The 12,151-nt window shown below is 48.8% G+C and overlaps 1 protein-coding gene across 1 annotated transcript; it reads right to left on the reverse strand.

Moving 5' to 3' along the window:
- Positions 1-2,414: 2,414 nt before the first annotated feature.
- Positions 2,415-8,430, reverse strand: LOC147096241 (uncharacterized protein C6orf136 homolog). The gene is made up of 3 exons (XM_085975089.1): positions 8,108-8,430; positions 5,908-5,977; positions 2,415-3,329 (listed from the first exon to the last, which is right to left on the reverse strand). The coding sequence occupies exons 1-3, from the start codon at positions 8,389-8,391 to the stop codon at positions 3,186-3,188; spliced, it is 498 nt and encodes a 165-aa protein (XP_085831215.1). The 5' UTR covers positions 8,392-8,430; the 3' UTR covers positions 2,415-3,185.
- Positions 8,431-12,151: the final 3,721 nt, after the last annotated feature.

Here is a 12,151-nt window from a genome sequence, read left to right on the forward strand (position 1 = left end):
CATCACAGGAATTTACAGCCTAAATGATCCTAAATTACCACAGACAGTTGAGGCTAATTCATTAAATATATTCAAGAAGAAGGAGTTAGATATATTTCTTAAGGCTAAAGGGATCAAGGGATATGGAGAGAAAGCAGGGACGGGGTACTGAATTTGGATGATCAGCCATGATGTCATTGAATGGCGGAGCAGGCTCGAGGGGCCGAATGGCCCACTCCTGCTCCTATCTTCTATGTTCTATCCTGTTAACAGCCACAAGGCGATAGGTGCAAATAGGAATATTGCATGATCTTACAATTCCAATATATTCATTTAGCCGGAGTGGACTCCTTTCTGCAACCGTGGACAAATTTGGACAGTCAGGGCTGTGATAAATACTACATCTTCCCTTCCCTAAGGCTTACTCGTCTCGTGTGGGCACAGAAACAGAACTGCAACAAAATCAAATATGTTTAAAGGAGGGGGGGGGGGGGGGGGGGGGGGGGGGGTGTTGGGGGGGGGTGGAGGGGGGGGGTGGGGAGGAGAGAGAGAGAAAGGGGAGGGCAGTCATCCTAAAGTGACTCGTCCTCCCTCCACCCACCCACCCACCCTACCCTCCCCTCACTCCACTGACAACAAATTACCATTAACACAAACAATTTTTGCTCAGAGTACTGCGCTCCAGTTCTTCATAGTCAATCTAATCCCCCAACCGTCTTTCAGCCCAGGAACGGATATTTACACAAAAAGCCCGGCGCCTTTCCCTCGAAAAGATAATCAATTAACGTCAACACTGTACGGGCTAGCAAAGAACCAGCAAAGCACAAGTGAGGAGTATAGTGAAGTATGAATGATCTGAGGGTGGTATATAAGCAGCTTTCCTCAAAGCAATCAGACACTGCTCTCCCTCCAATATGTTCTTACGCTTATTTAGATACAGATCTGATGAAGCTGCTTTTTTTTTTTTTTTAAACATACAAAAGGCATAAATCGTCAACAACAATGCAGTTTATCCATTACTGTCCAATAGACAAGTACTTGGAAAACAGTTAAGCTCAGCTGGTAATGTCAAATATTAACCTCCTTGATACACCACACAGATCTTGCAGGCACCAACAAATATTAAACTCTGTGTCCACTTTAAAAGGCTTTCACTGCACGTGTCCCCCCCCCCACAGCGCTGCACTATCAGCATGTGCAACCCATCTCCTTTACAAGGCTGCTCGGTAAATCTGTACAACGATCGCAGGAGACACAATAAAATGGAACTAAAGCAGCACTCCTGGGAAACAGAAAAGAAAAGAATTTCATTTATATTGCCACTTTCACGACCATAGCGCTTTACAGATAATCAAGTACTTTTGAAGCGCAGTCACTGTTGAAATCTAGGGAAACGCGGCAGCCAATTTGTGAACAGCAAGCTCCCACAAGCAGTGATGTGATAATGATCAGATAATATTTTAGTGATACTGGTTGAGGATAAATATTGGCCCAGGAGAACTCTCCTCTTCCCTCCCCACCCACCCCGCTCTTCTTCAAAATAGCACCACGGGATCTTTTACGTCCACCTGACAGCAGACAGGGAACATTGGTCCCAGTGTGTCGGTTTAGCGTCTCATCTGAAAGACGGCACCTCCGACAGTGCAGCGGCTCCATCAGCACTGTACCGGGAGTGCCGGCCTGGATTTTGTGCTCAAGTCCCTGGAGCGGGACTTGAACCCACGACCTTTGGAGTCGCGGCTAATACGCTAACTAAGCGGCAGGCTAGATGGCATCTTAGAAGATCTCCCAAATGTCTCAAAGCGTTTCACATAAAAGGAATTGTTCTGAAGTGCAATGAGTGATGTTACGCAGCCCAACACAGCACGTTATGCACACAATGGGATTCCTCAAGCAGGAATGATATAAATGACCAATTTTGTTTCCAATTGAGGGAGGAATGTTGGCCAGGAAGCACCAGGAAAGCTCAAAAATAAAAACAGAAAATGCTGGAAATACTCAGCAGGCTGGGCAGCATCTGCAGAGAAACAGGGTTAACGGTTCAGGTCGGTGACCTTTCATCAGAACCCCGATGGGGGAAAAGCACGAGTGGGCTCTCGGCAGTCAGGCACTTCTCCCTACCGCATTCCAGGCAATCAGAACAGGAAAAATCTGCCCCTTTCCGACGAAAAGGTCACCGACCTGAAATGTTGACTGTTTCTCTCTCTTTACGGGTGCTGGCTGACCTGCTGAGTATTTCCAGCATTTTCTGTTTACATTTCAGATTTCCAGCACCCGCAGTATTTAGCCTTTGCATGGGGTTTGGAGGGAATAGATTTTCCATCATTATCCAGCATTCAGCACTGAAGCTGCAGGCTAGTGGAGGCGGGGGGGGGGGGGGGGGGTTTGAGGAAAGAGATATCAGCAGAATTTGGACGCACTGGGACCAATGTTCCCCATAAGCCGCACTGCCCTCCTGCGTAGCCTGCCTCCCCCAATGCGCGCCCCATTCAAATTTTTGCACATGCGTGGTATCTACAACATCAAAGTCGGTGAGCGGCCTGCGTGGGACCTTGCCGGTGACTGCGCAGCCGTGCAGCTTAGTGGGAACATTGACTGGGACAAGTTTTCCTCTTCCTGCACCTAGGGCGCAGCAAATAGAGGGAATTGCTGCACGCACCCCTAATGGAGCCCATCCAATGTCCCATCCATGAATTTAGATGGATGGGGGAAAAATCACGAGTGGGCTCCCTTACGACTAGGCACATCTCCTTGACGCATTCTGACGGCCCCAGGGAAAATCGGCCCCTTTGATTTGGTCATCTGGAGATCAAGTGTAAAAGCACCCCCTCCCCCCGAAAAAAACAGCGGAAGCCTTACCTTACTGCAATTATTAGGGCAGGAATTATTAGGGCAGGAATTAAAACAGAGACACAAAGTAACATGGTTGTACAGGGTACTATTTTACACATTCCTCACCCGACAGTACGTACTCTCTCTGCAGCCTAATGCTGCATACCTTTGCATTATCCCCACCACATTATATACAGTACAAACGCGGTTCAAAGCGTGCGATAGGGAGGGAAGGGGTTTCCAACTGCATTACAACGTGCGAGCGACGGAAGAAGCCTGGACTTGCGAAGTGCGGCATTTGACAGCACACAAGCGTGGCGAGCTCTGCGTGAGTGTTCCCGACAGCGCAACCCCCCTCCCCCCCACCATCCCCCTCAGCAGTGTTTCTGCCCAGCTTTGCCCGCGAACTGAGCAAACAGCAGGTTCAACGCCGGGCGGTGTTCCTCCAGTCCAAGGGCGACCAGAGCTCCGACCAGCAACGTCTTCACCTTGGCGATAGGGGGCTGGGTTGGCATCATCTGTGGACAGACAGGAGGGGGGGGGGGGGGAAAAATAGGTCACTTGGAACTATTCCTCAATTATTTTTTTATTTATTTTTTTAAATTTAAAACATCACCGCAGAGAGTTGACATCATTAGCAACATGGAGTTAAATGAGACACAAGAGCCAGAGAGTGCGAGGGAGCCGAACTAGCATGTTTGGGGCTTAATCACCCCCTTGCTTCAGTGGGAATTCAGCTCCCTTGTACTGCCAGACTCCACAACTCTTCAGAAACATCCCGAAGCCCTTCAAATATAATTACTTTTGAGAGGTAGAGCAACTGCTATCAAGGGCAAACGCTGCCGTCATTTTGTGCACAGTAAGATGCCACAAGCAGCAATGAGGTGAATAAGCGGGTAATCGGTTTTCGGTGGCGGTCGAGACGACAGTTGCGCCTACAGCACCGGGAGCGCCTCCTCACTGAAGTCGGATCTTTTCACTTCCACCCGAAATGCGAGATTTCTTAACATCTCCGCTGAATGACAGCAATTCTGGCAGTTATTGCTCTCGGTACTGCACTGGAGTGTCGGCCTGTTGCACGCTCGCGTCTTCAAGTGGAACGTCAACCCACATCTTCCGACCCAGGGGCAAGAGCGCTACCGACTGAGCCAGGTTGACACACAACCAACAGTGAGATCACCGCAGAAAGCGTTCCGCCAGCACTGCCCAAAAGGGACAGCTTGCTGGTGCGTTAACAGAAACTGTAATTCTAAACTGTCTTACTCCAGTTTGTCTGCTGTAAAACTGCCAGAGTGAGTGTCAGGGTGAAGTAAAACACAAACACGTCCATCTAGGGGTTAAATGGGCTACAGTGCCACTGACTGGCTGAGGGTGAAGGACGTCATGGCCGTGTGGATACCAGATGGAGTTAGGAGTATAGAAAGAACTGTCTTAAGGGGGTGGAACAGGAGCAATGGAGCACACAGTTTCAACACACGGTCGCCTGTTCGCCAACAGATTGGGGGAAGATCCATCTTTTGAACTCACTGCCTAGTTACTGTGTGTAACTAATGGTGCTTGATTGCCACAGTATCGCTTGTTTTGTCGAACTGATCTACAAAACTCATTTCATATTAAATCTCCTTTTGTCTTGAAATCTCCCACATGGCAGCTGTCTTCCATTCTGCCAGCGCAATTCACACTTCATCTAGAGCCATCCTTTGTCTCTTAACCTGTCCCATTACCATCTCCTTTAGCCTTGAATATCTCTTAATGTCTCTTAACCTCTCCTGCCTTCTATCCTATCACAGGCCTTCCCTTGTTCTTTCATCCCCTCCCCCCTTTCCCTGCCCCTACACTTGCTTAAAAATCTGTTCCATCTCCTGCTTTTTTTCCAGTTCTGACGAAAGGTCATCGATCTGAAACGTGAACTCTGTTCCTCTCTTCACAAATGCTGCCCTGCTGAGTATCTCCAGCATTTTCTGTTTTTATTTCAGATTAAAACCTTGCAGACAAGCCCCCTCACCCCACCCATGACCCCTTCAGACTCCAGTTGGGAGACCACCGGAGATGCCCAAAATTACCTCAGCCCCCAGCCATGGTAATGGACCATCAAGTGCTGGGTTTTACTTCCCAGGATAACCCACTGGTGACTGCCACTGACGACTTGCTTGGTTTTCACCCAATTTCCTTGTTTCAAGGGATAAAATTAACCAGCAAGGCTGGCCCACGCAGCTTAGGAATATAGGAGCGTCAAATCGTTCCGTAGCTTAAACGCCTGGAAAACTCCAAAAAAAACACTGAATCAGACTGCAAACACTCCAGCCCTGCATCCCAGACCAGATTGATCCAGAGGGAAAAAGAAACAGACACAGAGGGGGGGCAACACAATGTTCCTGCACATCACAAACGCAGTCTACACACAAGTTGTGCACCAAAAACTATTTAGCATTCTGATAGTCTCCACAGGGCGGCCAGGGTAGATTAGGGTGGTGAGGAAAGTTATGTGGAAGGACAAAGCAGTTGGGGGCGGAGGATGGGGTGGGGGGGTGGTGAAGGGGAAGACAAGTGGCCACTTTTTCCCCTCTGAGCCCTAAATGTCCCAGTATAAAGAGGTAGATTCACATAGAATGTACAGCACAGAAACAGGCCATTCTGCCCAACAGACCATGCTCCACAAGAGCCACCTCCCACCCCTCTTCATCTAAACCTTTCCCCCTCGTGTACTTATCCAGCTCCCCCTTAAATGCATCCATGCTATTCGCCTCGGACCACTCCTTGTGGTGGCGAGTTCCACAATCTAACCTTTCTCTGGGTAAAGAAGTTGCTCCTGAATTCCCAGTTGGGTTTATTCGTGACTACCTAACATTCACAGCCCCTAGTTTTGGGCTCCCCACAAGTGGAATTCACAACCCATCAGAAACAAAGCTGTATAATTCACGTGTGAATGCAGGAACCCAGAGCCACTGGCTGCTCAAGTTTATCTACTCGTCCTCCTCCAGAGCAGTCCCTTACTTTGTAAGCTTGGCTGCACAGAAGTTCCAAGTCTAGGATTCCGCTGGAAGGACAGGACACCTCCAACAACGTTTAAGACAATCGATGAAAACTCTGACTCACCTTATCGACCTTGTGCCGGTGAATAAGTCCATCGGGGCCCAGGTAAAACGTGGAATATGCATCGTAGGTTCTGCAGGAAGGGGAGGGGGAGCGGAAAAACAATTATACATCGTAGCTTCCAGGTAAAACGTGGAGTGTGCCTCGTAGCTTCAGGAACAATAATACCCAATTCACACTGACAGCAAGCGTCAGTTGGGTGGATCTGTCCGTCACAGCGAGGGAACATTTCCCAGCAAGGGAGCGGTTATTTAAATTGGATCTACAGCTCCAATGGAAGCACTGCCAGGCTAGTCCAAGAGTTCCTCCTAATCTCAAACCAGCCAGTCAAGCTTCCATTTCCCACAGCAAGGAACGCAAGTGATATTGGCAAATTCAGCAGTATCAACGTACGACACCCGTAAGCAAGTCGCAGTTATAATGTGGGGGGGGGGGGGGGGGAACCCAGAATTAAGCCCCAATTAACCCACATCGAGCCACCCACAACCTTCAGCATAATGCATCCCACGGGATGAATTTCAAAGCTTGGGGACAACACTGCACTGTACAGGGGAGGATGTAGTGCTCCCATTAACAGTGATAGGATGCTGAACTAAATCACACACAAGACTGAAATTACATAGAATGTACAGCACAGGAACAGGCCAGTCGCCCTCAACTGCTCCGTGCCGGTGTTTATGCTCCGCACGAGCCTCCTCCCACCCATCTTCATCTCACCCCATCATCATAACTTTCTATTCTTTTCTTCCTTGTGTTTATCCAACTTCCCCATCTGTGTTATTCGCCTCAACCACTCCCTGTGGCAGCGAGTTCCGCATTCTAACCACTCTCTGGGTAAAAAGGTTTCTCCCGAATTCCCTTAGATTTATTAGTGACCATCTTATATTGATGGCCCCTAGTTCTGGTCCCCCCCACAAGTGGAAACATCTTCTCTACTTCTACTCTGTCAAACCCTCTCAGAATCTTAAAGAACTCGATCAGGTCACCCCTCAGGTTTAGAAAAATAGGAGCAGGAGTCGGCCATTCGGCCCTTCGAGCCTGCTCCGCCATTCAGTATCATGGCTGATCCTCTATCTCAATATCATGTTCCCGCTCTCTCCCCATACCCCTTGATGCCTTTTGTGTCTAGAAATCTATTTATCTCCTCCTTAAATATATTCAGTGACTTGGCCTCCACAGCCTTCTGTGGTAGAGAATTCCACAGGTTCACCACCCTCCGAGTGAAGACATTTTTCCTCATCTCACTTCTACATGTCCTACCCCGTATCCTGAGACTGTGACACCTGGTTCTAGAGCCCCCAGCCAGGGGAAAGATCCTACCTGCATCCAGTCTGTCTAGCCCTGTCAGAATTTTATACGTTTCAATGAGATCCCCTCTCATTCTTCTAAATTCTTGTGAATACAGGCCTAGTCGACCCAATCCCTCCTCAAACAGTCCTGCCATCCCAGGAATCAGTCTGGTGAACCTTCGCTGCACTCCCTCTATGGCAAGTATATCCTTTCTTAGGTAAGACGACCAAAACTGCACACAGTACTCCAGGTGTGGTCTCACCAAGGCCCTGTATAACTGTAGTCCTGTTGCAATGAAGGCCAACATACCATTTGCCTTCCTAACTGCTTGCTGCACCTGCATGTTTGCTTTCAGTGACTGGTGTACAAGGACACCCAGGTCCCTTTGTACATCAACATTTCCCAATCTAGCACCATTTAAATAATACTCTGCCTTTCTGTCTTTCCTACCGAAGTGGATAACTTCACATTTATCCAAGTTATACTGCATCTGCCATGTATTTGCCCACTCACTCAACTTGTCTAAATCACCTTGAAGCCTCTTTGCATCCTCCTCACAACTCTCAGTCCCACCTAGTTTTGTGTCGTCAGCAAACTTGGAAATATTACATTTGGTTCCCTCATCCAAATCATTGATCTATATTGTGAATAGCTGGGGCCCAAGCACTGATCCCTGCGGTACCCACAGGGATTCCACAGGTTCACCACCCTCTAGAGAAAAAGGACCCCAGCCAATTACCCAACAGCTTGCTTGACTTTATGTACAAATCCTGGCGTTGGCTCTTAAACCAGCACCAAATGCTCGAGTGGCAGGCTTAAACCTCTTCTTTCAAATGCTGGAGCCAAGGGAGTGCAACTTCGAGCAACCAGGTGCCCCAGCAAGCTCCTGGGTAAATGCAGTCTGTATCCTCACCTATATAGTTCAGTCTTGTCCTTCTTGTAGAATTTCAGCATCAGCACATGGAGCGGCAGGCCTGTAACCCGCCAGCGCACCTGGATCGTCCAGTCCTCGGGGTGCTGCGTCATTTTCATAACCTCCATCTGAACGTCCGCGCAGTAATTCCACGCCATAAACCGCAGCAATGTCACCACTACCTGATAGATGGTTCGGCCCCTACAAGGTGAAAGGCAAAGCAGAGTAAACACAAGGACATTCGAAATAGGAGCAGGAGTAGGCCATGCAGCTCCGCCATTCATCAAGATAATGGCTGATCTTCGCCCTCAACTCCACTTTCCCCGCCCTATTCCCCCATATCCCTCGATTGTCTTAGTATGCAAAAGCAAACTAGCGCTCTCAGTCTTGAATATACTCATCGACCGAGCATCCACAGCCTTTCAAAGAGCGATCCAATTAGTCCCACTCTCCTGACCTGTTCACGTAACGCCGCAAATTTTTCCCCTTCGAGTGCCCAATTCCCTTTTGAAACCAAAACAAAATAATTAATATGCAGAATGCTGGCGTGGCACTCTGCCGTTTGAAAGAAAAATGCTGATTTAATCGGTGAGCTTGTTACAGCTACACAACTATTATGACGGTGGTGTAGGATCTGACAAAGGGTAACAGCTGAAAGATGGGGCCGGAGGAGGGGGAAAAACGGTCCCGGTGGCTGGAATTTTAAAATGATACAAATCCGTAAGTCTTGGAGAGGCAGATGTGGCCATGCCTAATTCCATGGACATGCTTTTATTTCCACCATTTACTTCACGGACTGTGATAAATCTGTTAAAAATAAGGTTATTTTGCCTCTGCCGAACCCAGGCTACGGATTCACTTGAGAAAAACAATTACTACCAGCGTCAGTGCCTTTCTTACAAAAGAAAATCCAGCTTTTCTCAAAAGCAAAAATAATTGCTTTTTCAGCCGTGTCAATAGCCTTGGCTATAACTTTTGTACTCCCCCTCCTAAACTGTGCAGTACGTAACCCACAAAACATGCAGCGCCAATTGGGTAAATTACCAGAACGTTCACATGAATTATGAAATTCATTTCATATTTTAGTGGGCGTGGATAGAAAGCTCACCTGCTTGATCCGTAAGCAAAAGGTGAGCTGTGGTGAAAGAACACAACATTCGAAGATACTATGCACCACAAACTCCATTCCCTAGCCACCGACTCCATCCCTCTCCCCAACCCTGTCTGAGGCTGAACCAGACGGTTTGCAACCTTGCCATCCTGCTTGACCGCCCCCCACATGAACTTCTGACCCCATATCCTCTCCATCACCAAGACCGCCTACTTCCATCTCCCGCCTCAGCTCAGCCGCTGCTGAAACCCTCATCCAAGACTTTGTTACCTCCAGACTCGATTATTCCAACATTCTCCTGGCCGGCCTCCCGCCTCGGACCCGCCGTATACCGGAGCTCATCCAAAACTCTGCTGCCGGTGTCCTATCTCGCACTAAGTCTCGTTCACCCAACACCCCTGGGCTCGCTGGCCTACATTGGCTCCCGGTCTGGCAACGCCTCAATTTTAAAATTTTCATCCTTGTTTTCAAATCACTCCATGGCCTCGCCCCCCCCCCTCCCTATCTCAGTAACCTCCTCCAGCCCTACAACCCTCCGAGATCTCTGCACTCCTCCAATTCTGGCCTCTTGCGCATCCGCAATTTCAATCGCTCCATCGGCGGCCGTGCCTTCAGCTGCCTGGGCCCTAAGCTCTGGAATTCCCTGCCTAAAACTCTCCCTCACTTAAGACACCCCTTAAAACCTACCTCTTTGTCCTAATATTTCCTTGTGGCTCAGTGTCAAATTTTATTTGTTAATGCTTCTGTGAAGCGTCTCGAGATGGTTTACGACATTAACTTGCATTTATATAGCGACTTTAGTGCTGTATGAAACTAACCACGCTGAGAAATATGGTAAGTGCACAGGAAAGTTATGTGAAGACAAATTTTGTAAATTAGCACCATTGTTTAAAAAGCAGTAATCAACGTTTTCTAATTCGCTATGTGATGCTGCTGTTCAGATGCGGAACAGGAATCGAAGGGCTGAATGGCATACTCTTGTTCCTATGTCGGCCAGGACACCAGGGGGGAGCTCTTCGAAATAGTGCCATGGGATCTTTCTATGTCCACCTGAGAGAGCAGACGGGGCCTCGGTTTAACGTCTCATCCAAAAGACGCCACCTCCGACAGTGCAGCACTCCCTCAGCACTGCACTGCAGTGTCAGCCTAGATTATATGCTCAAGTCTTTGGAGCGGGACTTGAACCCACAACCTTCCGACTCAGAGGTGAGGGTGCTACCCACTGAGATTAAGTATTAAGTACCAGTGTTGCAAAGGGAAACACTTATTCAAGTGTAAAAGCCTAACACGGAGAGTTCAAAGTGCAGAGACTGGGAAGATGATCCCTACATCAGTAGACGACCCTAGTCTCCCAGCTGTTGTGGTGAGCCAGCTGTGGTAGGTAACGTTGACCGTTAGCTGTGACTCAGTGGGTAGCACTCTCGCCTCGGAGTCAGAAGCTTGTGGGTTCACGTCCACTCCAGGGACTTGAGCACAAAAATCTAGGCTGACACGGAGTGGCTGCTGCACTGTCGGAGGTGCCGTCTTTTGGATGAGACGTTGAACCGAGGCCCCATTCTGCTCTCAGGTGGACGTAAAAGATCCCGTGGCACTATTTCAAAGTATTGCATTGGCTTTAAAGCTCGTTGGGACGTCCAGAAGTTGCGAAAGGCGCGATATAAATGCAAGCCTTTCTTGGTTACAACAGCTGCACATTCCTACCGGCGGTGCCAGGCATCTTTCTCTAGTTGCGATAAACGTAATGATTACAGCAGTGCTTAAGAATGTCACAGCCGGAGCGGCTTCAATAGCAAATAGAGGTCACCTCTCCTGTCAATGCAGCTTTAAGCTGCTGGAGGCCTCACAATGTCACATTCCCTTGGAAGGAAATGTGAACCTGCCTCTCCCGATAATGCAGGTTAAAGATTCCAATGGTACTATTTGCAGAGCAGGGAGTTCTCGCGCTGTCCGAACATTTTCTTCTACCGACACCACTGAAACCAGATGTGGGCTGCTCCTGTATCTCTTCGCTGCTTGCGACAGCCAGCTGTGCACAAACAGCTGCTCCATTTCCCTGCGCAAGTATCTGAAGCGCTGAGACACAATAACTTGCATTTATACAATGCCTTTTACTTTGTAAAACGTCCCAGGAGCATTATCAAACACAGAAACATAGAAGATAGGAGGAGTAGGCCATTCGGCCCCTCGAGCCTGCTCTGCCATTCAATGAGATCATGGCTGATCATCCAAATTCAGTACCCTGTCCCTGTTTTCTCCCCATACCCCTTGATAGAAACATAGAAGATAGGAGCATAGAAAATTTGACACCAAGCCACAGAGATAAGAGGACAGGTGACCAAAAGCTTGGTTAAAGAGGTGGGTTTTAAAGGAGCGTCTTAAAAGGAGGGGAGCGGGGTAGAGGGGTTTAGGGAAGAAATTTCAGAGCTTAGGGCCTAAGCAGCTGAAGGCACGGCCACCAATGGAGGAGCGATGAAAATCGGAGATGCACAAGAGGCTGGAATTGGAGGAGCGCAGAGATCTCGCATCTTGAGGCCGGAGGAGGTTATAGAGATGGGGGTGTGGGGGGGGGGGGGGGGGGGGGGGTGCAGCAGGGAGTCTGGAGCACAAAATCTAGGCGGCACTCCAGTGCAGTACCGAGGGGAGTGCTGCAGTGTCAGAGGTGCCAACCTTCGGATAAGATGTTAAACCGAGGCCCCGCCTGCTCTTTCGGGTGGATTTAAAAAGATCCCACAGCACTATTTCTAAGAAGAGCAGGGGAGTTTTCCCCCAGTGTCCTGAGCCAACATTAATCCCTCAAGCAACAATCACAAACAGATTATCTGGTAACTGTGACCATGCTGTTTGTGGGAGCTTGCTGTGTGCAAATTGGCTGCCGCGTTTCCTACATTTCAACAATGGCTAGACCTCAAATGTGGCCGTGAAGGCCTTTGGGA

Source organism: Somniosus microcephalus, unplaced genomic scaffold, assembly GCF_052327205.1.
Source record: "Somniosus microcephalus isolate GS21.2 unplaced genomic scaffold, FLI_Smic_1.0 unresolved_chr1, whole genome shotgun sequence".
Taxonomy (NCBI): domain Eukaryota; kingdom Metazoa; phylum Chordata; class Chondrichthyes; order Squaliformes; family Somniosidae; genus Somniosus; species Somniosus microcephalus.